General features: G+C 33.2%; 1 protein-coding gene across 1 annotated transcript in view; it reads left to right on the plus strand.

Moving 5' to 3' along the window:
- Positions 1-17,604: 17,604 nt before the first annotated feature.
- Positions 17,605-25,854, plus strand: part of LOC126892891 (trypsin-1-like) — a 78,130-nt gene continuing 69,880 nt past the window's right edge. The window contains exons 1-2 of the mRNA XM_050662716.1: positions 17,605-17,638; positions 24,170-24,323. Coding sequence (XP_050518673.1) covers positions 17,605-17,638; positions 24,170-24,323 — 188 coding nt within the window. The remainder of the gene's footprint in view (positions 17,639-24,169; positions 24,324-25,854) is intronic.

The following is a 25,854-nucleotide window of genomic DNA, read 5'->3' on the forward strand; positions in this document are numbered from 1 at the left end:
GTTGTCTTTCCGTCGGTCCCTCCGACCGCAAATATAACTCCTCCGTCATTATACCAGGTAGAATGACAAATGAGGTGTCAAAAGAAAGCTTATAATACAAGGATGGTACTAGAGGTGAGATATTTGACTTAGGCGGTCTGTGACTCGGTCCCTCCGACCGCGAATATAACTTATCCGTCATTATACCAGGTAGAATGACAAATGAGGTGTCAAATGAAAGCTGATAATCCTAGGATGGTACTAAAGGTGAGATATTTGACCTAGGCTGTCTTTCCGTCGGTCCCTCCGACCGCGAATATAACTCCTCCGTCATTATACCAGGTAGAATGACAAATGAGGTGTCAAAAGAAAGCTTATAATACAAGGATGGTACTAAAGGTGAGATATTTAACTTAGGCGATCTGTGCGCCGGTCCCTCCGACCGCCAATATAACTCCTCCATCATTATACCAGGTAGAATGACAAATGAGGTGTCAAATGAAAGCTTATATTCCAAGGATGGTAATAAAGGTGAGATATTTGACCTAGGCTGTCTTTCCGACGGTCCGTACGACCGGGAATATAACTCCTCCGTCATTATACCATGTAGAATGAGAAATGAGGTGTCAAATGAAGGCTGATATTCCAAGGATGGTACTAAAGGTGAGATATTTGACCTACATGGTCTGTCCGTCGGTCCGTCCGACCGCGATTATAACTCCTCAATCATTATACCAGGTAGAATGATAAATGAGGTGTCAAATGAAAGCTTATAATCCAAGGATGGTACTAAAGGTGAGATATTTGGCCTAGGCAATCTTTCTGTCGGTCCGTACGACCGCGAATATAACTTCTCCGTCATTATACCAGGTAGAATGACAAATGAGGTGTCAAATGAAAGCTTATATTCCAAGGATGGTACTAAAGGTGAGATATTTGACCCAGGCTGTCTTTCCGTCGGTCCGTACGACCGCGCATATAACCCCTCCGTCGTTATACCAGGTAGAATGACAAATGAGGTGTCAAATGAAAGCTGATAATCCAATGATAGTACTACAGGTGAGCGATTTGACCTAGGCTGTCTTTCCGCCGGTCCGTACGACCGCGACTATAACTTCTGCGTCTTTATACCAAGTAGAATGACAAATGAGGTGTCAAATGAAAGCTGATAATCCAATGATGGTACTACAGGTGAGCGATTTGACCTAAGCTGTCTTTCCGCCGGTCCGTACGACCGCGACTATAAATTCTGCGTCTTTATACCAAGTAGAATGATAAATAAGGTGTCAAATGAAAGCTTATAATCCAAGGATGGTACTAAAAGTGAGATATTTGGCCTAGACAATCTTTCTGTCGGTCCGTACGACCGCGAATATAACTTCTCCGTCATTATACCAGGTAGAACGACAAATAAGGTGTCAAATGTAAGCTGGTAATACAAGGATGGTACTAAAGGTGAGATATTTGACCTAGGCGGTCTGTCGGTGGGTCCGTCCGACCGCGAATGTAACTCCTCTGTCATTATACCAGCTATAATAATAAATGAGGTGTCAAATGAAAGCTTATAATCCAAGGATGGTACTAAAGGTGAGATATTTGAGCTGGGTACTCTTTCTGTCGGTCCGTACGACCGCCAATATAACTCCTCCGCCATTATACCGGGTAGAATGACAAATGAGGTGTCAAATAAAAGCTTGTGGGTGAAAACCTAGGACTTACGAAGTCCAATTTAAAAATAGGGCATATCAGAGATATGCCTTAGACATCATAGAAGACAATGACACAGAAAAATCAAACAAGCAATATGTCAAAAGGGCCTTAGTTATGTATCTTCGGTCCTGTTGGTCCAATCGTGATGTATAGCACCTCAAATGATAGGATTTGACAAACAGAATACAATGAGAGAAAAATCAAATACAACCTCATGTCAAAAGGGCCTTAGTCGCGTATCTTCGGTCCTATAAGACCAATCGTGACGTACGGCATCTCAAATAATAGGACTTGGCAAATAAAATACAATGACACAGAAAAATCAAATACAGCAACAAGTCAAAAGGGCCCTAGTTATGTATATCTAGTCCTATTGGTCCAATTGTGACGTACAGCAGCTCAAATGGTAGGGTTTAATGAACAGAATACAATGACACAGAAAAATCAAATACAGCAATATGTCAAAAGGGCCTTATTTACGTATCTTCGCTCCTATTGGTCCAATCGTGGCGTACAGCACCTAAAATAACTGGATTTGACTAATATAATACAATGACGTATGAAAATCAATTACAGCATCATGTCAAAAGGGCCTTAGTCTTGTATCTACGGTTCTATTGGTTCAATCGTGACGTACAGCGTCTGAAATGATGGGATTTAACTGGGAGAATAAGATGGTGTAGACAAATGAAAATGACGGCATGTAAAAACACTTTAAAATTGTAGAAATAAAATGGATTAACACACATGGTATGACATATTAGGTGAGAGTATTTAACAAATAGAATACGATTACATACGTCCAGTTTTTGACAAGCGACTTCTCTACATATGATAAACGCGAAAGGGCCCCAACGTTCACTGCTCGACATAGGCCTCCCGTTCACTGCATATACCCACTGCTTTCTGACGCTGTGACTTGAGAGGATAGGATTTAACGAATAGAACGACAAAGAAGACTAAACAAGGCAGCTCACGGGAAAAACACAACTGTCCGTTTTATACTCTACAGGGAAGCATCAAATATTCAACGTAAGAATATATTAGAGTATAACGGTATGATAAATCTTTTTCTTCTTTTTTTCATTTAGTGCATTCCGTACGTTTTTTAAATATAATCAGGAGAAGTTGTTGAATTTCTGAAGTCTATAAAAGAATTTCTTAACAAACCTTTTTTTAATTGTGTTATGGATTATTTTTAAGAATGTGTTTAAAAGGCAGTTCGCAGGCTTATTGTTCAATGGTCTTATCACTTTCAAGCTCCTGTCTTTTTTGTAGGACTATTAATTGTTACTTGTGATTTCAACCATTCTAGCGGGGCAATGCCTTTTCTATAACTGAAATGAATATTGTTATCCATTTAATTTTTTTCCTCAATTAATTGAATGCCTCCTCCTGGTGTTTGGTCTAAGCTTACCGCTTTTCCCCATTTAAGCTAAACTGCTCGTCAAAAGTTAGGGATATAGAAAATTATGCTCATTTTCATAGCTAATTTTTTCGAGAACAGATTAACGGATTCCACTATTTTTTTTTTAATATTTTAGATTTTTCTTTAGTATTTACACAGTTGTGTAAAGGTTTACACAAACTTCTTTTTTGTACTTATACCGAGTGGTAGGTATAAGTACAGAAAAGAAGTTTGAGTAAACCTCTTGATAGGTATTAGTTACGTATCTTCACTCCCATTGGTCCCAACGTGTCGTACGGCGGCTCAAATCATTGGAATCAGCCAACAGAATGCAATGACTAGGGAGCGGATTTATATGCGATCAATCTTGATGAAATATTCGCGTATATATGCGGTAAAAAATTACGAAATATGCGCAAGATATGCACAAAAATTCAAAAAATGCGCATTTCGGGAAACCACAAATTTTCTGTCTTATTTAGTAATCTTATTTATTATTTTTCAAATAAAATCATTTTTTATATATGCAATTTATTCACAGTTTTTACAAAAACTGCTACCAATAGTTACCTATTTAAAATAAAACAACAATATCACTATAAATATATCTTCGATTATAATTCACTACAATGTGTTTTTCCAAATTCTTTACGAGGAAACATATTCTTTGATCAGACAAAATATTTTTATAACTTGAAAAACTCCTTTCAACATCGATAATTGGTGCGTATTTAAAATAACTTGTTAATTTCCGTTAGAAAATCGTAAAACTTTGGCTAAAGGTGTAAATTCTCTTAACAATAGAGGATTTAAAAAATCACCAGAATTATAGGTAGGTACCTACCCTAATAGCACAAGGACGTCCAATGGACGTCCTTCACGGACTTTAGGGACGTCCATTGGACGTCCGTTTTCGTCCGAGGAACGTCCTTTATACGTCCTATTTTGGTCCAAATGTCGCGCTACCGAACGTCCATTGGACGTCCATCTAATGTCCGAGGGGACATATATTGGATCTTAATCGGACGTCCTAGGGGACGTAAATTGGACCCTAATCGGACGTAAATTGGACCTTAATCGGACGTAAATTGAACCTTAATCGGACGTAAATTGGACCTTAATCGGACGTAAATTGAACCTTAATCGGACGTAAATTGGACTTTAATCGGACGTAAATTGGACCCTAATCGGACGTAAATGGGACCTGAATTGGACGTAAATTGGACCTTAATCGGAGTAAATTGGATCTTAATCGGACGTCTTAGGGGACGTGAATTGGACCTTAACAGGACGTCCAATTTTGGTCCAAATTCCACGTTGCCAAACGCCCAATGGAGGTCCACCTAACGTCCGAAGGGACGTTCGGTGGACGTCAATTGGGCCTTCATAGGACGTCCCAGTTTGGTCCAATGTATTGCTGCCGATCATCCATCTAACGTCCTGGGAGGACGTTCGGTGGACGTCTAGAGACGATATTTATACCTGTGGAGAATGTATTGTGGGAAATAAAAAATATATTTTTTAAGAAACTTATATTACATCTTATATTAATTTACAATTATTGGATATTAGATTATTTACATTAAATTATAATTACATTTCTCCAAGAAATTAACGCACCACCTTAAAAATGGGCCATTTTTGATGTCTCGAATTTCCTAAAGCCATTGTCCCATCTAAGTGATTTTTTTAATAATATTATAGCCTAGGCTATATGGGCTACCTCCATAAGCTTGTCATGCACGGGGAGCTATACTGTAATAATATTATATCACATCGCTGAGGGAACTCTACATTACATATACTTTTCGAATCAAAAGTTTTATTCTCTTAATATTATTACTTAAAAAATATATACTACATTCGTCTCGCTAAACTCGAAAAATAACTTATAAACCATAAAAATCTCCAAAAATATAAATGACATAAATGAGAATTGGCACAATTATTATTATGGTTTTAAGTTGATTTTTCGGATTTAACTACAATATTATGCAAAAAATTATGTTATATCGCAGATTTAAAATGGGTTTATCTCGAAAACAGTTATATTAAGTTTAGCGAGATGATTGTAGTACACTTTTTTTAAGTAAAAATATTAAGAGAATAAAAGTAGACTGGTACGCAGTCTGATTTTTGCATAAGAGTTTAATGAAATGGTAACAAATCAATTGGAAGTTCTGTCCGACAAAATACATGGAACGTTTTCGGTAGTCTGATGTTCCAAGTTTTTAACCTGTTCCACAATTAAAACTTCCCCGGTTCCAGTATTCCCGTACATCAAAGTTTGTCCGACTAGACACCGTGAAGCTATTAACAAATTTTCAGCTTGCTGTTAATCAACTTCTTTTATTACGCGGGATCCAGGTCTATAAATGAATACAATAAATAAGTAGGTGGGTACATATTATACACTTATTTATACGAGTACAATTAATAGTAGAGCTGGTTTTTGGGATGTTACAAGCAGCATTTTTGCATTTCCACAGAGATACTTATGACAGAAATAATAAAATACCGAGACGGACTATTATTATAATAATTTACAATAGGACCCGACCGACGGCCGACGCTATAGGGACAGGTAAAATTTATGACTGAGCAATGCACCGAGCATCGATACAAGCAATATGTACCGGTCGAAGGTTATTTTTTATTGTGCCAAATGGACGTATATAGTACCTACCTTTAAAAATCGAATACACAAATTAAAAGATATTTAACAACCATAAAGATTTGTCAAACTCTATCACCGACTTCATGAAAACAAGTATTACTACATTCTTTGATGGTTTTTGCTGTAAATTTTAAAGGATTGACATGAAATTTGGCATACGCATAGCTAACATGCCAAAGAAAAAAAGTGATATTGTGCCAATGTGTGCTATTGCCCTGGGGTGAGTTTCACTCTTTCTCTGGGGTGAAAAACGTTCAAAATAAGTCCGGACTTCGATAAACTGATTAATATTAAGCAACCTTTATTCCATACTTACAAAGTATTTGTACTTACAAATTAGTATGTGAATTTGGGGGGTGAGTTTCACCCCGAGGAGGGGTGATATACAAAATATAGATAGATACACAAAAGATATACAAAAATGTTTGATTATGATTATGATTATGATGTTGATTAGGATAAAACTGCGAAGAATTTTTTTATCGAAATATAGTAAAAAATATGAAAAATATACCAAAAAGCTTGAAAAAATATGTAAGTATGTAAGGAAAAACATAAATAATTAAATAAACTTTTGACAACACAACACAAAAGTTTGAAACACTCACTATTGGGATTGGTTGTCCTGGCTTGTGATTTTCTTCTTTGCAGATGACGCTCACGGATCGATGTCAATGTCCAACGGACGTCCGAGCACGGACGTCCAATGGACGTCCAAAGGACGTTCATATTTATTCAACACGTAAGTACGTCCAACGTCGGACGTCCGAAGGACGTTCATTTATAGTCCATCCGCATTAGGACTAAAACTGGACCTATTTTGGGCACACGTACGCTCAACTTCAAAAAGATGCTCTCAATATTCATCTGTAGTAAGGATACATTGATAAAAATTATATTTTTGCTTATTAGATTTAACCACCAAACTTCTATCATCTTGGTAACGGGAATAATAAAACATTATAAAGTCCACTTTACATCAACAATAATTGAACAAGAAATTGACGACAAGTTATTCAAGGTCAAATTTGGCTTATACAAAACACAATTCTACTTCCAATTTTGCCGTGAATAAACAGAAAATAAAGAAATTTGACAAAATAAAACATATCCAATTGTTCTATTTCATCAAATTCCTTCATTTTCTTTTACAAATCATACATTTTGTACTCGTCAAATTTGGCCTTGAATAACTTAGTCAATTTCTTGTTCAATTTATTGTTGATGTAGAGTGGACATAACGAATAATTTACCGATCAGATTTTCACACTTTACATAAAAACAAAAACATGTATTAGATATTAAACTACATATACAGTTTTGAATTAAATATGATTTATAATCTTTTCCATTTAAACTATTTTATTAACATAATTAAGTTAATATTTTATTAAATAATTTTGCTGTTTAATCCCCTTATTGGTAGAATATGTCCAATATGGACGATTGGAAAAGGTCCGTATTTCGTCCGAGTACGGACGTCCAAAGGACGTTCATATTTATTCCACCCGAAGGACGTCCAACACCGGACGTCCGAAGGACGTACATATTTAGTCCACCCGAAGGACGTCCAACGCCGGACGTCCAAAGGACGTACATATTTAGTCCACCTGAAGGACGTCCAACGCCGGACGTCCAAAGGACGTACATATTTAGTACACCCGAAGTACGTCCAGCGTCGGACGTCCAAAGGACGTCCGTTTATGGTCCATGGACGTTAGGACCAAAAATTGACCTATTTTGGACGTCCAAAGGACGTCGTGTGCTATTAGGGTATTAAATATAACAAAAGTATATAAAATTCGGATTTCCGGGTAAAACATCCTTCGTCATTTTAACATCCTACAATCATTTCATAACGGCGGCGTATTATCCTATAAGTACTTTGTGTAGAGATCGTTTATTTTCTAAGAAAAAATGAAAGGCGGTTAATGAGCTGTCTCTCTTGGTTCTCGAATTAATACAGACCACAGCCTGTGCGTGGAAATATTTTGTCGAATTAAAAAATTTAAATTTTGTTTTGGACTAATGAAATAAAACATTTTAGTAGTTCCAAAATGACACAAAATCTAGGCATCGGATAAAAAAGTTTATTTGAAGAAAGTGTATTTTTTTGTTCTTCTTAATGGCGGTACAGGCTCGTTTTTTTAATATTGTATTTAATTACAGAATAATTTTCAAATATTACCTAATATATTTTTCAAATTGGGCTCTGTACCGCCATTCTTTATTATATTACGGATACGTGTGCCAAATATCTTGAAAAAATATTCAAAATTACAGCCGCAATCTTGGAACGCGTTTTGGCTACCTGTTGATCGCTACTGTATCACCTTTAACAATTTTTTAAACAAATTCACAAAAATAATTTTTTCATTACGAACGATTTTTTAGATAAGTTGGGTTATTCTGAGCAAAAAAGGTATCTTGAGATTTTTCTCTAAAATTGATTTTTGTCGAGTTATATGGCCATTTTCGCATTTTTCAGGTTTTAAATCGCGTATAACTCGACAACAATCAATTTTAGAGAAAATTGACAAGAGACCTTTTTTGTTCAGAATGTCCAAAATTATCTAAAAAAAAATTGTTCAAAGTGAAAAAATTATTTTTGTGGATTTGTTTAAAAAATTGTTTAAACAATTTTTCGACCACGGCACCTTGTGAATATGTTATAAGGACCTCTTTTTGAGTAAGTTTGTTCAAAAAAATCGAATCGGAATAATTTCACTAACAGGGGCGACGATAAATCCGGGACTATAGCGCTAATTATTAATAATTAAAAATAACAGCTTTGTAATAAAATAATGACAAAAATCTCTTAAGGACCTTGAAGCAAGGGTTTGAAACTTGATCTGCTCACTTTTTAATTTCATAATAATAACTTTTAGTCGAGTTATTAAGACTTAAAAATGGCCATTTTCGCATTTTTCAAATTTTTAATCGCATATAACTCGACAACAATCAATTTTAAACAAAAATGGCAAGACACCTTTTTTGCCCAGAATGACACAAGTTATCTAAAAAAAATTGTTCGAAATGAAAAAATTGTTTTTGTGAATTTGTTTCAAAAAAATTTTTTAAACAATTTTTCGACCAATGCACCGCCCGGCACCCTTTGGATATGTTATAAGGACCTCTTTTTGAGTAAGTTTGTGCAAAAAAATCGAATCGGAATAATTTCGCTAGCGGGGGCGACGATACTGCCCGGTCTACTTTTGATGCTGATGGTGATAGAATAGATACTTTTTATATAACAAAAATAAAACTTTTTTTAAACTCTTTAAAAAATTTGTGGCGGGTTTTCCCCGAAAAGTGCGTTATTTTTTGGACATTTTACGTTGAACTAGTCGATTTGGAATTTGACGAATAAGAACCAACTTTTGATTAGCTCCAACTCTGTTTTTATTGTGTGTCCAGACTTCATACATACATCATTTTTTTTACTGTTTTATAAGCTTTATATTTGCTAGGAATAGTTTTTCGATCAAATACTTACTTTTTGATTTATTTGCGAAAAACCATCTAAAAACAAAAGTTACAAGGAATTTAATTAGTTTATCCACTTACGGACTTATTTGGACCTATATTTTTTCACACTCGAGAAGGGGGTGGTACTCATCCCCAGAAAAAAAGCACACACTGGCACTCTGATGTTCATTTCGCGAAATATCGCAGGGTTCGTATTTAAAATTTTTAATTTACTCCTCACCCCTTTCCGTGGGGGTTCGTTTTTGGTATCATTCGATAGACTTTTGAAAAATATTGAACACGCATTTTTTAGTTTTTCGATCTGACGTTCATTTCGCGAAATATTCGCTTTTTTGTGAAACTTTGTGACTCGCCCATCATTTCTTCAGATTTGGGAACACTTAATAATTGGAGGGGGCCAAGTCAGGAGAGTAAGCCGCATGAGAAAGTAATTAGAACCCCAACTCGAATTTTTGCTACTGTCACAACGCTCTTGTGAGTCGATGTATTGTCTTAGGTCTTGAGAACACTTTTTTCTTCTGCTTATGGAGTCGTTTTTCATTCATCACATACCGGAACTCACCACATAAATTTTGAAGACCCTGACATCAAAACTGTATTAAATTATATGTGATCTAAGTAAGTTAATGAAAAGTCAGAATAGATAGAGTAGAACACTTATAAAAAAAATTGTAACAAGCAATTGGACATCGTAAGTTCTAATTTTTCACAAAAAGTGACGGGAAGTTGAACCGGCAGTCGATATTTGAACCCTTCGTGTAACTTTTTGTCAGCTGATATGACGGATGAATTTTGTTCACCTACAGATATGGACGAACAGACAGGCATGAAACCGGAAGTATGTATTTGTTCTGGTCTTTCTTAGTCGTGTTGACCAATAGTTTGTACTATTTCGACGAATTTAAAACAGTACTTTCGGCTGCAACTCTGGAACAGGCAGTCCGAGGTCAAACTTCTCACATGTAATATCATATTTTGGTTATAGGCTTTCATTTGACACCTTATTTGTCATTCTTTCTGTCCTACTAATAGACGAGTTGTGTTTATTGACGGACAGACATGGATAATTCTAGGTTTTCACATTTAATGATAAAAACAATAATTATACAATTCAGTTAACCTGACTATATCATTGTGATAATGACTTCTTATCTAAAAGTGACAACGGCAATAATTGCCGTTGTAATAATTATTATTCCATTCACTCACGATAAAATATCGCAAAACCTCCAGATTTTAAAGAACCGCTTGGATTGACATAAAATTTGGCACACACGTAGCTAAAATGCCAAAGAAAAAAGTGAGATTATGCCGATATGTTCTCTTGTCCTGGATGTGACTTTCACCCCTTCTTGGAAGTGAAAAAACATACGTGCAAAATAAGTCCGGAAGTGGATAAACTGACTAATTCTAATTCTAAGCAAATTTTGTTCTATAAAAGTTTTAGGTCAATACTTTTCGAGGTATGTGCGAGTGAATATGTTTATTTTTCATAGAAAAACACGTTTTGGACGGATTTTCGCAAATAACTCAAAAAGTAAGTATGTACATATTTTATCGAAGAAAATATTCCTAGCAATAATATAGCTTATGAAAAAGAGGTGTCAGTATAAGGTCTGTAGACCCAGTAGAAGCAGGGTTGCAGCTAATGAAAAATAGGTTCTTATTCGTCAAATACCAAATCGAATATTTCAACGTAAAATAACCAAAAAAATAAAGCACTTTTCGGGAAACACTCATCATAACTCTTTTAAGTGTTTAAAAAAAATTTTTTTTGGTGTTTTTAAAACAGTTTCTAGCGTGAAAAGTAAGCAAGTTACGCTGAAAATAAAATCGTTCCCTTTTTTTGGCAAAAGAAAGTCATGAAAATTAATTGTTACCGCTTCACACGTTACTTTAGATAAATGTATTGTTTATACAGGGTGTCTCCGAAAATAGTGCGTTCCTTTAAGGTGTGGATATAATACACAATTTAGAACAAAAAGGTGTAACATTTTTTCCTAAAGTTAACCGTTTCAACAAAAATTACGTTGTTCTCCATAAGAGTAAATTTTTATTTTCATAAATTTATATGACCTGGCAACATGGCGTAGAAGAACCTGTGACTGTGAAATTTAATCTAATGGGACCCCTTGTTTATTTACTAATTGAGTATCAATTTGCATATCAAAATGTATTTTCGTTTTTTGGTCAAACGGCTGAATTTAGAATAAAATGTTATAAGACTTTTTTGCTCTACATTGTGCTTTCTATCTATACCTTTAAGGAACGCACTATTTTCGGGGAAACCCTGTATATGATCTGTAAGTTGCATTGGTTCAAAATGCTTATTTTTGAAAGGGGTTTTGTTGAAAGGCCTCGAACGAATCACTAGTCACGAGTATGTATATGCAAATTTTGAACAGCCATATCTTAACCAATTTTTGTCTTCCAGAAAATCAAAAAATTCCAAATATTTAAAAAAGCAACACCTACATTTTTTACTCTTTAAGATATTTGGTATCACTAATAATTTTTAAGTTATTTTGACAAAAGTCTTTTTTTCAAAATTAAAGATTTAAAAAAATTTACTTTAAAACCAAATTTTTCCACAAATAAGCACTTTGAACTGATGAAACTTACAAACACAAACAATACATAAAGTTACTTGTGAAGTGGTAACGATTAATTCCATTTGGGCTGTTAATTAGAGGGAGTTTTTAGAATATTTTTAACCAAAAAAAAAGGAACAACTGTATTTTGAGCGTAACCTGCTTACTCTTGCTGCTGGAAACTTAAAAAAAAAATAAAAATAAACGTTTTCTTAAACACTTTAAGAAAGTTGTAATAAGTTTTCCCAGAAAAGTGTTTCATTTTTTTTATTTCACGTTAAAATATTCGATTTGGAATTTGAGATATAAGAGCTTATTTTTCACTATAGTCTGTTTTTAAACAAGAGGAGTCATTCAAATTTCCCGCGCCGTACACCTTGTTTGTAATTGGTACAACCTCAGGCAATTTTACTCATATCAAATTTTGACACTATTGGCATTTCATAGGTCAGTTTATTTATTTTATCAGCAATTTTTGTATTTTCTGCGTTCTTCCTTTTATTTTTAGATTTTTAGTCAAGATTACCGTCAAAGGCCGATATGATCAACCAAAAAAGAAGATTTATCTGATGATATTTCTAGTGACTTTCTTGGGTGTGAATCTGCCATTTAGTTTACCTACTCCTCTTGGTTTTAAAACAAAGCTTAGCAATAACTCTGCTTCTACTGGGTCTACAGACCTGACACATATACCATTTTTTCACTTTTTTATAAGCTATATTTACTATTTGCTAATTTTTTTTCAATAAAGTACCTACTTTTTGAGTTATTTGCGAAAAACCGTATAAAAACGTTTTTTGTTTGTTGAAAAATGAACATATTCACTCGCAAATATCTCTAAAAGTATTGACTTAGTGAAAAACGCTATAAAATAGAAGTTGCTTAGAATTAGTCAGTTTATCCAATTCCGGACTTATTTGAACGTATTTGTTTTCATACCCTATAACCGACGAAACTCACCTCCAGATCAAAAGCACATATCGGCACAATATCACTTTTTTTCTTTAACATATTAGCTATAGGTACGTGTCCCAAATTTTATGTCAAACCAAGCGTTTCTTAAAAATTCTGACCAAAAACCCTAAGTAAATTAAACGAAAATATAAAATGAATTTTTCAAACAAATATTTTAAGTCGGTATGAGAAATTTTAATTTAACAGATGAAATCAAATAAACACAATTCAACTCGTAAAATATTTAGACCCTTGCTTGGTAATCCAGCTGAACAGGTAAAGAACCTACCTTTTATGTAGTTTTTAATCTGAGAGGATGGAATATTTTACCAAAATATTCCATCCTCTAAGTTTACAATAGACCTTTTCTACCTGTCCTCAAAAGATCGGTATTTTTAACTCGTGGCAACGTCGAAAAGCGGCAAAATGATGGGAAATACACATTTTTATGTGGTGGAAGTCAAAATGGTTATGAAGTGTAAAAATTTTTGTATATAATTTAAATTTTTAAAATTAAAATTTTAGAAAACTGAGAACGATACAGGGCGTTAAAAAATGCGCTCAACAAACATACACGAATTAAAATTCGAAAATGATAGTATTTCTTGGTGATGCCAAATGACTGCAACATGAAAAGATGACATAATGATAGCGGGATGTATATATATATATATATATATATATATATATATATATATATATATATATATATATATATATATATATATATATATATATATATATATATATATATATATGAGACGCTGATTGAAATTCATTCCAACAAAAGTAAGTTTAACATAAACTCCAACTTCCATGATCACCATACAAGATCGAGCGATGCTATTAGAGCACAACGTTTTAGGTTGACGAAAAGTATAGAAAACTCAACTGATGTTAGTTTGTACAATTTTTTGCCAGATGAAGTAAAAAGTCTTCATTTACAGTCGTTTAAAAATAAAATAAAATCACACTTTTTAAAACATTGTTTTTACACAAAGACAGAGTACTTAGGTACCGCTTATAATACATTATAAGTACACTAGTTTGGTCAGGGTTTCTTGCCGATTATGACGATATTTCATGTTTTTAAGTTTATTTCATGTCTTTACGTTTTTACATAGTGTATTAAATTGTTTAAATTTGTTAGTACCTGTTTGTATATCTGTTCATTATAATTTGTAATATTTATCTTTTAAATTTTGTCAAAATTTTATAATGTAGGTTGTAACGGTCGACCCGTTATAATATCATTTTTAGCGCTTTAATTAATTTTTTTAAATATTTACGTGACGTCACATTCTATACGGAACATTCTACGCCTCTGTTGGTGAATTTAATTCGCGTTCCGTGGTCGTTGACGTTCTGATCGTTCTGAAAATTTGACAAAGCGATCTTCCGTTTTCCGTGACTTGGCTGTGAAGTGTGCTAGGATTCGGTCGACGAACTTGGTTCCATAATGGCAGAAGGTTTCATTTCTTAAGCCATTCTATTTGGAAAAAAAATGCAGTCCAACTGAAGTAAAAATGGTATCCCATGGTTTTCCCAGAATCCATCCAGAGTTTCTAGAGGGACAGTAAATGAACAACTGACCTATCCGCCATTTGGGGAGAAATATTAGAACCTACCATGTAAATCCTTCAACCACCTGGAAGGCGTCGATTCCAGCCACGACCACAGCCAAGTCACTATTGGGGTTATGGGAACAAGCTTTTTGGGAGCATTCCAGCTCCTTTTCGTCCTGCCACCTGGGCCTACGGAGGGCATGGGGCGCATCATCCTGATGCTCATTTCTGAGGATGCAGCAGCAGCCTCTTTAGGAGTCGTTTGGGAACATTTAGTGTTGTGCATTAAGTAACTTTTGGTTTTTATATTTTATACATTTGACTTAATGCACCATGTTAATTAATTTTTTTTCCAGATTTAGTTTACCTCTGGTTTTTTTTTTAATATCACATATTTGTATATTATTGTATTTGGTTCCCAAACTTTGTATCTACGGTAACTTCTTGTGCACAGGAATAAGCCGAGAGAAAATTAGGTTTTTAATACTTTATTATTGCTTTGATACTGGTTTATGTAATTCGTGTAAATTTATTTTGTAATATTACTTGCTTGTTTCCCAAATATTTTATTGTTATTCGCTTTATTTCGATTGTTCGGTTAATTCGTCGTTACTTTATTTCATTGCATTTTCTCGGTTAATTTAGGTCATCGTTTCGGTATTAATTACTTCATTACTATAACTTTATTCATTTGTATATTTAACTTTATTTATTCATTATGGTATTTTCTCTTAGTGAGGCTTGGGCCTATTTATTTGTAGTATTTTCATCTTTGTCAGTTTCATTTAGTTGTACGTAGCAGGCGTACTATAACCATTTGGTAGAAGACTTATGTAATTTTGTACCCTATATATTAGTAAGAGGTACTTATACCTTTAAGTTTTGTAACAGGTAACAGTATTATTATCTCAAATATAACTTTTTGTATAACTTATGTCATTTTAGAGTCACATGATATGCACTTTGTGTAACTCAGAGATTGTCCAAGATCTAGTAGTTATTTTAATAAATATTTATTTATTTTGTATATCAATTATTTTATTACTCTTTTATGTTCATTATTACAGGTTTGATATATTTAATATTTGACAGCAGTATAAGATACCTGGGAAAATGATCGAAGATCATTTTAATGGCGCCCATGATTTGTTAGTTTTATTTATTTTGTTCGTCTTTAGCAACTACTCATCTTCATTCATTTTCAGTACATTATTCTTATTTTATTATTTCACCTTTTAGTCATCATTACTATCTACTTAGAGCTACTGTTCTTCGACAGGCATGCAAACGAGCCGTATCCATCCTTGAGTGTCAAGTGGTTTTCTTGCATCTCTTGCTAGCCAACTCTATTCAGTTTGCCTCTGTCTCTTCCCACTTCTACTTCTATCCCTTCTAATTCCCCTTTCTTCAGTACTACTGCAAAGTAGTATTTTTTATTTTTCTTACTTCGGCTTCAACGCTGAAGCCCCTTCATTTCTATTTTCAATATAGACACAACTATTGAGTGATAAGTAGTATTCACTTTTTTCATTACTTCTGTTGGAGTATATCACTCCAACAGAAGTTCGCTTTTTGTTACACTGGCGCCCAACGTGGGGCCAACCGTTTATGGTTCTAAGACAGTAGTTCTTTTATTCAATTATCAGTAGTTCAATTTTCTTTTATTGGAATTTTCTGTTTTATTAACTTTTTGATATCTTTGTATTCATGTTACTTCTGATTTATTTTTGGTCTTTAAAATTTTTATTAATAATAAACAGGTAGACTTATACTGCTTCTTTTGGTTTTGATTAGTTTATTTTCGATACCTCATTTTTAGTTAGTGGTACAGCTCATATCTTAGTTTGGATTTTGTATTTTTATTGGAAACTTATTTATGTATTTAGACTGAGTATGCATATCTGACATTATGTTCTATTAATATAAATTTTTATTCCTTCTACCAATGGTAGTATGTTTGCACGTACAATTAATCGTTGACTAGATGCATACATTTTTTTTCTAGTATCGTTATATTTTATACATAACTAGAAATTATTTTCAGTATTTAGGTATTTTATTTACTTTATTGATTTGCTTTATATATTTTTTGCTGGCATTTTTGATTTGTTGGTGTGTCGCTAATATTTTCTCCATATGTATATTTGTCTTACAAACTTTGGATTATATTTTATATTTGTTATTTTTGATATTTGGGTTGTTTGGTAAGACAGGCACACACCACAAAGCAATATCAATCCAGAACATTAGCTTCTACACATGATACGTTGAATTCGCTTGGTTCGGATGATTACAGATGGTCATCCAAATTATTTTTCTTAAATTGGTAGTGTTAAACATAACAATTATAATTATTGTATGATAAAGTAGTTCCATTATCCATCTCAGTTTCTAGTTTTGTTAATGTTGGTAATATTATACCAGTGTGGGTACCATAATAATATACCTAATGCTTATATGAATAGATACTTTAGGTTGAGATTCAAATATAAATTCTTTATTAGTTAGGAAACATTGATTCTATTTTTCGATTAAGTTATAGAACAATCTTCAGAAGAAGATTACCTTAACAGTGTTGTTCAAGCTAAACTCTTCTTCTGTTTGTCTTTAGCTTAGCTCAATCTTTAGTATGGTTAGAAATTTTAGTCTGATATTTTTTTGTCATCTGATAATTCAGGTACCTACATACATTGCTTGATTTCATCTTTGGCTTTGTTGTTGATGACTTTTAATTTATTACTCATTAGGTTAATTATTAGTAGTACTTTATGTATGAGTTTATTTTTTTTTTTTGGTATTATACATGATGCATTTTAATTACTAGTATGAGTCAATATTATTGATTGCTGATCCTGTCAGTAGGATTACACAATTAATAATAAATTCACTTGTATTTTTGTTTAGTTTTGCACACCTAACCCCTAAGTTAGTAGGGTTGTTAACTTATTATATATTTATATAGTTGGATAGGAAAGCTCATACAAGTACTCTTGTTTAATATGGATATTATGATGGAACTATGTTACACTACCATATCTCAGGTTATGCGTTATATTATGTTGAATATTTGATTACTTACTAATTTTTTTTTATTATTTTTGATATATTGTTATTGAATTTGCCATATTGGAAAGATGTGGTTTTTAATTTGTTATTGGGTTACTCTATTAACATTTGTCTCCAATATCTTAAACACTTAATAATAATTTATATCCTTCTATCCTACACACTATGATTCTGGAATTAGTTTGGAATGTTGATGTAAGTATGTATGAATTCTTGAGTCTTTCATATTTCTGCTTATGATTAGTCTGTCAATACTCTGATTTGTGAATGCGTGGGTTCGAAGTTGTTTCTCAGCAACTGATCACTGCTGTTTGACTGACTTCGTAATCTATGTCTTTCATGGCAAAGTAGGCAGACGTTTTACCATTATAATATTTCTTGTTAGGAAATGACGGTCGCATGTCCTAACCATTCTTCTGTAATTAGTCCAAGTATTCCAGTTTTTTTTACAATTTAATAGGGAAGTATTTAGTTCATATTAGGCCTTTTACTTCATAGTATGTTTGTACTTTGAGTTGATGAGTAAACATGGATAAATATCTTGCGCACTTGTTTATAAATCAATGCTTAGGCCATCCCTATACATAGTAGGTTCGTTAAGTCAGTATTTGGAGTGTTTAGACAGATGAGTTGTTCATTTGAGTATATTCCCACTTCTTTCCTTAGGCATTAGTCTTGCTATTCAGATTCTGGAATATTTACTGAATAATTCCACGTATGTGAGAGCGCATGAATCTGCAGTTTTAATTAAAATTGGTTGCCTGTTCTCGTCAATTTTTTTTCCTATCACTTATCATATTTTTTTCCTATCACTAATCATGGTGTCATAGAACTTGTAAGTTCACCATTCATTCTGTTTTCCTACTTATTCTTACATTATTGGTACCTTATCTGTGTCTGGTTATTCTAATACATCTGTTGTAGCAACATGCTATAGTTCGCGAATACCAGCACGAATTAAGTTTATGTAGTTTCTATAAATTTTAGTCAATACACTGTAGGTATTTATCATACCTTTGATTTAGTTTGGTTACATCTCTGTTACTTAGTCTGTTAGTAATTTTTTTTCTGACTTATTTTGATTACTTAGTTTGGATAGGTTCATATTACCGGATGAGGGTGTATGTAGACCTAATTTATTTATTTTGTTCAGTATTAGTTACCATTGGATCCAATAATTTAGTTTATTTAGTATTAGTAAGAATTGGTCCATAAATTTGCCTGATCGTTCTTCTTTGGATATACTCCTATATAAATCTGGTGTCCATTGATAGTCCGATTCTGGATAAGTGTCCGATTCTTCATTTATTTTGTGTATTTGGTTGGATAGGTTCGTATTACCGGATGTGGGTGTACGTAGACCTGATCTGTTTATGTGGTTTAGTATTGGTGTGAATTGGTCCATAAATTTGCCTGGTCGTTCTTCTTTGGATATGCCTTTTATGAATCTGTTGTCCACTGATAGTTCGACTTTGGATTAAGTGTCCGATTCCCCATCTATTTTGGTTATTGAGTTTTGGATTCCTTTGGTATGTTTATTATTGGTATTATTTGGCATTAGTGAGAGTTGTTCCATAAATCTTCCTGATTGTTCTTCTCTGGATATACTATTATGAATCTGGTGTCCATTGTTAGTTCAATTTTGGATTAAGTGTTCAATTCTTTACTTATTTTAGTTACTGATTTTTTTTATTAACTTTGGTACATTTACTTTTGATATGGTTCGAATTTGCTCACACCTTTTCCTGGTTGTTCCGTCCTTGGATATATCCTTTATAAATCTGATGTCCATGGATAGTTCAATTTTGGTTTTAGTGCTCAATTCGACACTTAGCATTATTATGAACTTTAGTGCAATATTTAGTTTTGTTGGACTTTTAAGCAATAATGTGTTAATATTTGGTGGCAGAGAGTAACATAGTAACATTTTAGTATGAGTTTGAGTCATGTATTGATTTATTTTTCCTTGACCATTAGTTTATGCTTAGTGGTAAGCTTGCGAATCAACGTGGATTGTTAGACTATTGTAAATTTAGTTGTTAATATTTTGAAGTTAGAAAAAAAAAATTTTTGTTTAAAAAAATTTTTTTCCTGAGTAGGAGGGGATTGTAACGGTCCACCCGTCATAATATCATTTTTAGCGCTGTAATTAATTTTTTTTTAATATTTACGTGACGTCACATTCTATACGGAACATTCTACGCCTCTGTTGGTGAATTTAATTCGCGTTCCGTGGTCGTTGACGTTCTGATCGTTCTGAAAATTTGACAAAGCGATCTTCCGTTTTCCGTGACTTGGCTGTGAAGTGTGCTAGGATTCGGTCGACGAACTTGGTTCCATAATGGCAGAAGGTTTCATTTCTTAAGCCATTCTATTTGGAAAAAAAATGCAGTCCAACTGAAGTAAAAATGGTATCCCATGGTTTTCCCAGAATCCATCCAGAGTTTCTAGAGGGACAGTAAATGAACAACTGACCTATCCGCCATTTGGGGAGAAATATTAGAACCTACCATGTAAATCCTTCAACCACCTGGAAGGCGTCGATTCCAGCCACGACCACAGCCAAGTCACTATTGGGGTTATGGGAACAAGCTTTTTGGGAGCATTCCAGCTCCTTTTCGTCCTGCCACCTGGGCCTACGGAGGGCATGGGGCGCATCATCCTGATGCTCATTTCTGAGGATGCAGCAGCAGCCTCTTTAGGAGTCGTTTGGGAACATTTAGTGTTGTGCATTAAGTAACTTTTGGTTTTTATATTTTATACATTTGACTTAATGCACCATGTTAATTAATTTTTTTTCCAGATTTAGTTTACCTCTGGTTTTTTTTTAATATCACATATTTGTATATTATTGTATTTGGTTCCCAAACTTTGTATCTACGGTAACTTCTTGTGCACAGGAATAAGCCGAGAGAAAATTAGGTTTTTAATACTTTATTATTGCTTTGATACTGGTTTATGTAATTCGTGTAAATTTATTTTGTAATATTACTTGCTTGTTTCCCAAATATTTTATTGTTATTCGCTTTATTTCGATTGTTCGGTTAATTCGTCGTTACTTTATTTCATTGCATTTTCTCGGTTAATTTAGGTCATCGTTTCGGTATTAATTACTTCATTACTATAACTTTATTCATTTGTATATTTAACTTTATTTATTCATTATGGTATTTTCTCTTAGTGAGGCTTGGGCCTATTTATTTGTAGTATTTTCATCTTTGTCAGTTTCATTTAGTTGTACGTAGCAGGCGTACTATAACCATTTGGTAGAAGACTTATGTAATTTTGTACCCTATATATTAGTAAGAGGTACTTATACCTTTAAGTTTTGTAACAGGTAACAGTATTATTATCTCAAATATAACTTTTTGTATAACTTATCTTATGTCATTTTAGAGTCACATGATATGCACTTTGTGTAACTCAGAGATTGTCCAAGATCTAGTAGTTATTTTAATAAATATTTATTTATTTTGTATATCAATTATTTTATTACTCCTTTATGTTCATTATTACACGTTTGATATATTTAATATTTGACAGCAGTATAAGATACCTGGGAAAATGATCGAAGATCATTTTCATGGCGCCCATGATTTGTTAGTTTTATTTATTTTGTTCGACTTTAGCAACTACTTATCTTCATTCATTTTCAGTGCATTATTCTTATTTTATTATTTCACCTTTTAGTCATCATAACTATCTACTTAGAGCTACTGTTCTTCGACAGGCATGCAAACGAGCCGTATCCATCCTTGAGTGTCAAGTGGTTTTCTTGCATCTCTTGCTAGCCAACTCTATTCAGTTTGCCTCTGTCTCTTCCCACTTCTACTTCTATCCCTTCTAATTCCCCTTTCTTCAGTACTACTGCAAAGTAGTATTTTTTATTTTTCTTACTTCGGCTTCAACGCTGAAGCCCCTTCATTTCTATTTTCAATATAGACACAACTATTGAGTGATAAGTAGTATTCACTTTTTTCATTACTTCTGTTGGAGTATATCACTCCAACAGAAGTTCGCTTTTTGTTACAAGGTACGTACTCTTTTGACTTGTCAAAAACAAAAGAAATTTTGTATATTTGATGAAATAAATTCTATTCTATTCTATTCTATTCTATAATAAAGTATAGCTCGATTACTATTGGTCTTAAAGAAAATTAAAAAAGACTGTTTTGTTTATTTTTTTAAAAGGTACATTTTTGTTAGGTAAAGTTGTTTTGATAAAACGAAAACTTTTGGACTTATTAGCAGAAAATTTATTAAAAACATTGATTTTTCCGATATAAAACTAACACTTTCGATAGCGAATAAATCGAAAACTATTAATTTTATCAAAAAAATATGTGAAACGTTTTTTGAATATTTTTACCAACTTTTGCGGTCAAAATATAATAAAACATTTCCATCCCCCAGATGGGGTGGCAACCACCCCCATGGTAAAAGCGCCTTTCGGCATCATATAAATTTTGGACTATCCACTACTCATTCTCAAATTTTAAAGCAAATTTATCCATTCTGTAAAAATTGCGAGGTTTTGATCTATTTTAAGCTTCATTACTTGGACTATTCTTCTATTTTTATGTTTATCATTTCCTCTTCCTTTTCCCCCATGACCACAACTTTTGTTTTATTTTTATTAATTGTCATTCCATCTTTTTTAGTGTTTCATTCCATATTTTTATATTTCTTTGTAGTTGTTTTTAATTTTCGGCCAATATGACGACGTCATCGGGGAATGCTCCTTCTGAAATGTCTACTCCTCTTAAATTTCTATAACCCACATGCATTTTTTTCACTTTTACTTTACATTCTTTAATTATCTCATCCATGTTAATTATAAACAGTGTTCGACTTAATCCTCCTCCTTGCCTCAGTTCCTCGTTCGTAGTAAATGCTTTTGATGTTCTGTTTTGGCTGATGATATAATTCACATTGTTGTTGTAAATGTTCTTAATTACCCTTATCATTTTGTTACTTATATAGGTCTGGATCCCGCGTATGAAAAAAAAGTTGATTAATAGCAAGCTGAAAATTTGTTAATAGCTTAAGGGTGTCTAGTCGGATAAACTTTGATATATGGGAACACTGGAACAGGGGCAGTTTTAATTGTGGAACAGGTTAAAAATTTGGAACGGTCAGACCACGAAAACGGCACATATATTTTGTCCGACAGAACAGACTTAAACTCTCCGAACCGAGATTAAACTCTCATGCAAAAATCAGACTGCTATTTATCACCTGTCATAATTCCTGTCATTTGACATATTCTACATGTTCCACTCATTAAAACGCCCATTTGGTGATAAATAGCAATCTGATTTTTGCATGAGAATTTAATCTCTGTTCGAAGAGTTTAAGTCTGTTCTGTCGGATAAAATATATGTGCCGTTTTCGTGGTGTGACCATTCCAAATTTTTAACCTGTTCCACAATTAAAACTGCCCCAGTTCCAGTGTTCCCATATGTCAAAGTTTATCCTACTAGACACCCTTAAGCTATTAACAAATTTTCAGCTTGCTATTAATCAACTTTTTTTTCATACGCGGGATCCAGACCTAATAACTCGCTTCTCTAATATTTCCAATAATTTTTGCCTTGGTACCGTGTCAAAAGCCTTTTCAAGATCTATGTAAGCCATATACATTTTTTTCTCCTGTTGCTGATATTTTTCTATTATTTGCTTGATTGTAAATATGATCCTGGGTGCTTCTGCCTTTTCTGAAACCGCTTTGTGACTCTTCGGGTGTGCTGTCAATTTTTCCGATTATTCTTTTGTTCAGTATTTTTTCGTATATTTTCATGGCGGTGCTTAACTGTGTTATTCCTCTGTAATTGTTGCAATCTGTTATATCGCCCTTTTTATAAATCGCCACTATCTGTGCCTTCTGCCAGTCCATCGGTGTCTGTTCTTCTCTTCAAACTTCATTAAATATTTTTAATAATAGCTCTGTTGCATTTTCTCCCATTTTTTTATCATTTCACTGGTTATTCTGTCATACACTGGTGCTTTTCCGTTTTTCATTTCTGCAATAGCTTCATGCAGTTAATTTAGGGTTATAGGGTCTACATTATCTATTTCAATTCTTTGGTTCGCTACATTGTTTTCTTCTTGATAGCAGTGAGTTTGTAGCATCTCTTGGAAAAATTCTCTCCATCTGTTCATTATTTTATTTTCTTCTGTAAGAATTTCGCCAGTTCTATTCTTTATGTTTTCCATTTCTTGAATTCTTTCTTTTCTCATTGATTTTAATACTCCATAGAACAGTTTTTGATTCTCTTTACTGTTTGTTTCCATATTTTCTCAAAATTATGTCCATTTGTCCTTATTTGCCTTTGTAACCAGTTATTTTACTAGTCCCCTGTGTTTTTTATATTCTTCATAGTTTTCTGGTGTTTTGTTTTGTAAGTATATTTTCCAAGCATTTTTCTTTCTTTTCACTTGTTGTTTTATTTCTTCATTCCACCATGCAATTTGCTTTCTTTTATTGCTTTTTTTACTTGTTCCACATACTTCTGTCGCTGTATTTAGTATTATCTCTTTGAAGTAGTTCCACAATCGTTCAACGTTTTGACCCTCTCTATTTTCTTTAGTATTTTCTAGTTTTTGATTTATGATCATCTGGTACTTCTCAGTATTCTCTGTATTTCTCAACTTATAGTGAGTTTAAAAATATTTTTGGCGTCTTTTATTTCTTGTACCAAAAAATATTTTAAAACTGCATAACTTTTAGTTTTAGGTAATAATTACCGCATTGTTGGAGGTAACGATACCACTATCGAGCAGCATCCATGGATAGTGTCAATCCAGTTCTTAAGGGTACACTTTTGTGGCGGAGCTCTTGTAGATGAAGAAACAGTTATAACCGCTGCGCATTGTTTTAATGAGTAAGTGAGGAATATTTTTCGTCAATTACTATACAGAGTGCTGCAATAGTGTGAGGAAATCCAATTACTCCTTTGTCGTAAGAGATACGAAAACCATTTATTTAGGTAAAAGTTGAAACATAAATAGAACCACATTTTAAAAATACTTTCAAATATACAGGACCAAGTGTATTGGCAGGATGACACAAAATTTTGTTTTTTTTAATAATATACTTTTACTTTTTGCCATTCTCCTTGATGTTTTTGTTCTTATACTACAAGGTTGTGTAATGTTATATGACTTATAATAAATTTACAATACAGATGCAGTGAAATAAACAAACCGAGACACGTTAACCCGGCATCCGACAGGTGAACTTTTTTGCCAGTAACAGACAGGTGGGATATGATAAACCCCAGCAGTTAAAAGAGTTAAAAAATCTCAAAAAATATTTGTACGTTTAGTTTTCTGTGATATGTGGAACGTCAACATCTTGAAGCTTGTCAGGGTGGTCACTGTTTACACTAACATTGTCTATTTCTTAACTTACTTCCGAATTCTTCTTTTGAATACATTCGTCACTGTCTGCTTCATCCCATAAGACTTGAAGGCGTGCTTATTCTTGTTCGTAATTCATTTTAGCTAACACTAATAAAAAAAATATTTTAAAATCTGTAATAAGTATTATTCACTTACCTATACTTACTTATTTATAGGAGAAAAACAAAATAAAGACAATTCTGCAAAAAGTATAAAATCCGACTAGTGGGGTGTGACCAATTTCAATAAAAATGTACTTGCTGAAACTAAACGAACAACTAAAAACTATGTGTCATAGCATAGATGAATATTCAATAGAAAGCTATCTAGCCGCTAGTTCGACTACATGCAAAATTTCCTTATGTTTTAGGCGCTTCAGCTTTGTTGGGGTGTACTACACCCCACCTGTCGTATGCCGGGTTAAATGCTACTAGGAGCCCTCCCGAATTATAATAATTTACAATGTATAAACTTTGGAAATCATGATTTGGGATTTACAATGTATGTATGAATATACATTGTAAATTATGATTCCGGAGTGCTCCTAGTAGAATTTGACGTGTCTTGGTTTGTTTATTTCTACTGCATCTTGATTGTAAATTTGGTATAGTTTAAAATATAGTTACGTCTCTTTATTAATTTCGTAGCAATATTCACACTCGGTCGAATAGTAGTTATTTCATATAAAAAAATATAATTGTGCTCAAATATTTTACAATAGAGACTTAATGTTTAACTTTAACAAGTAATAGAACTTTTAACTTGCATAAGTAATAGAAATTTTAACTTGCATTAGTAATAGAACAAAAGTAATGAAAATAAAATACCTTACAATTACGTTGTCCAGCTACGACAAGTAGCTGAACAGCTTGCTAGTATTTATCCAGCTAAGACCTGGATAAAGAAGTGAGAAATCAAGTACAAAAAGCAAGTAGACTGGCAGGATACCTTAATAACACTGTATGGCGAAACTGACTTATTAACACTGAAATGAAGTCAAGAATTTATTAT

This window comes from Diabrotica virgifera, chromosome 1 (assembly GCF_917563875.1).
Source record: "Diabrotica virgifera virgifera chromosome 1, PGI_DIABVI_V3a".
Taxonomy (NCBI): Eukaryota; Metazoa; Arthropoda; class Insecta; order Coleoptera; family Chrysomelidae; genus Diabrotica; species Diabrotica virgifera.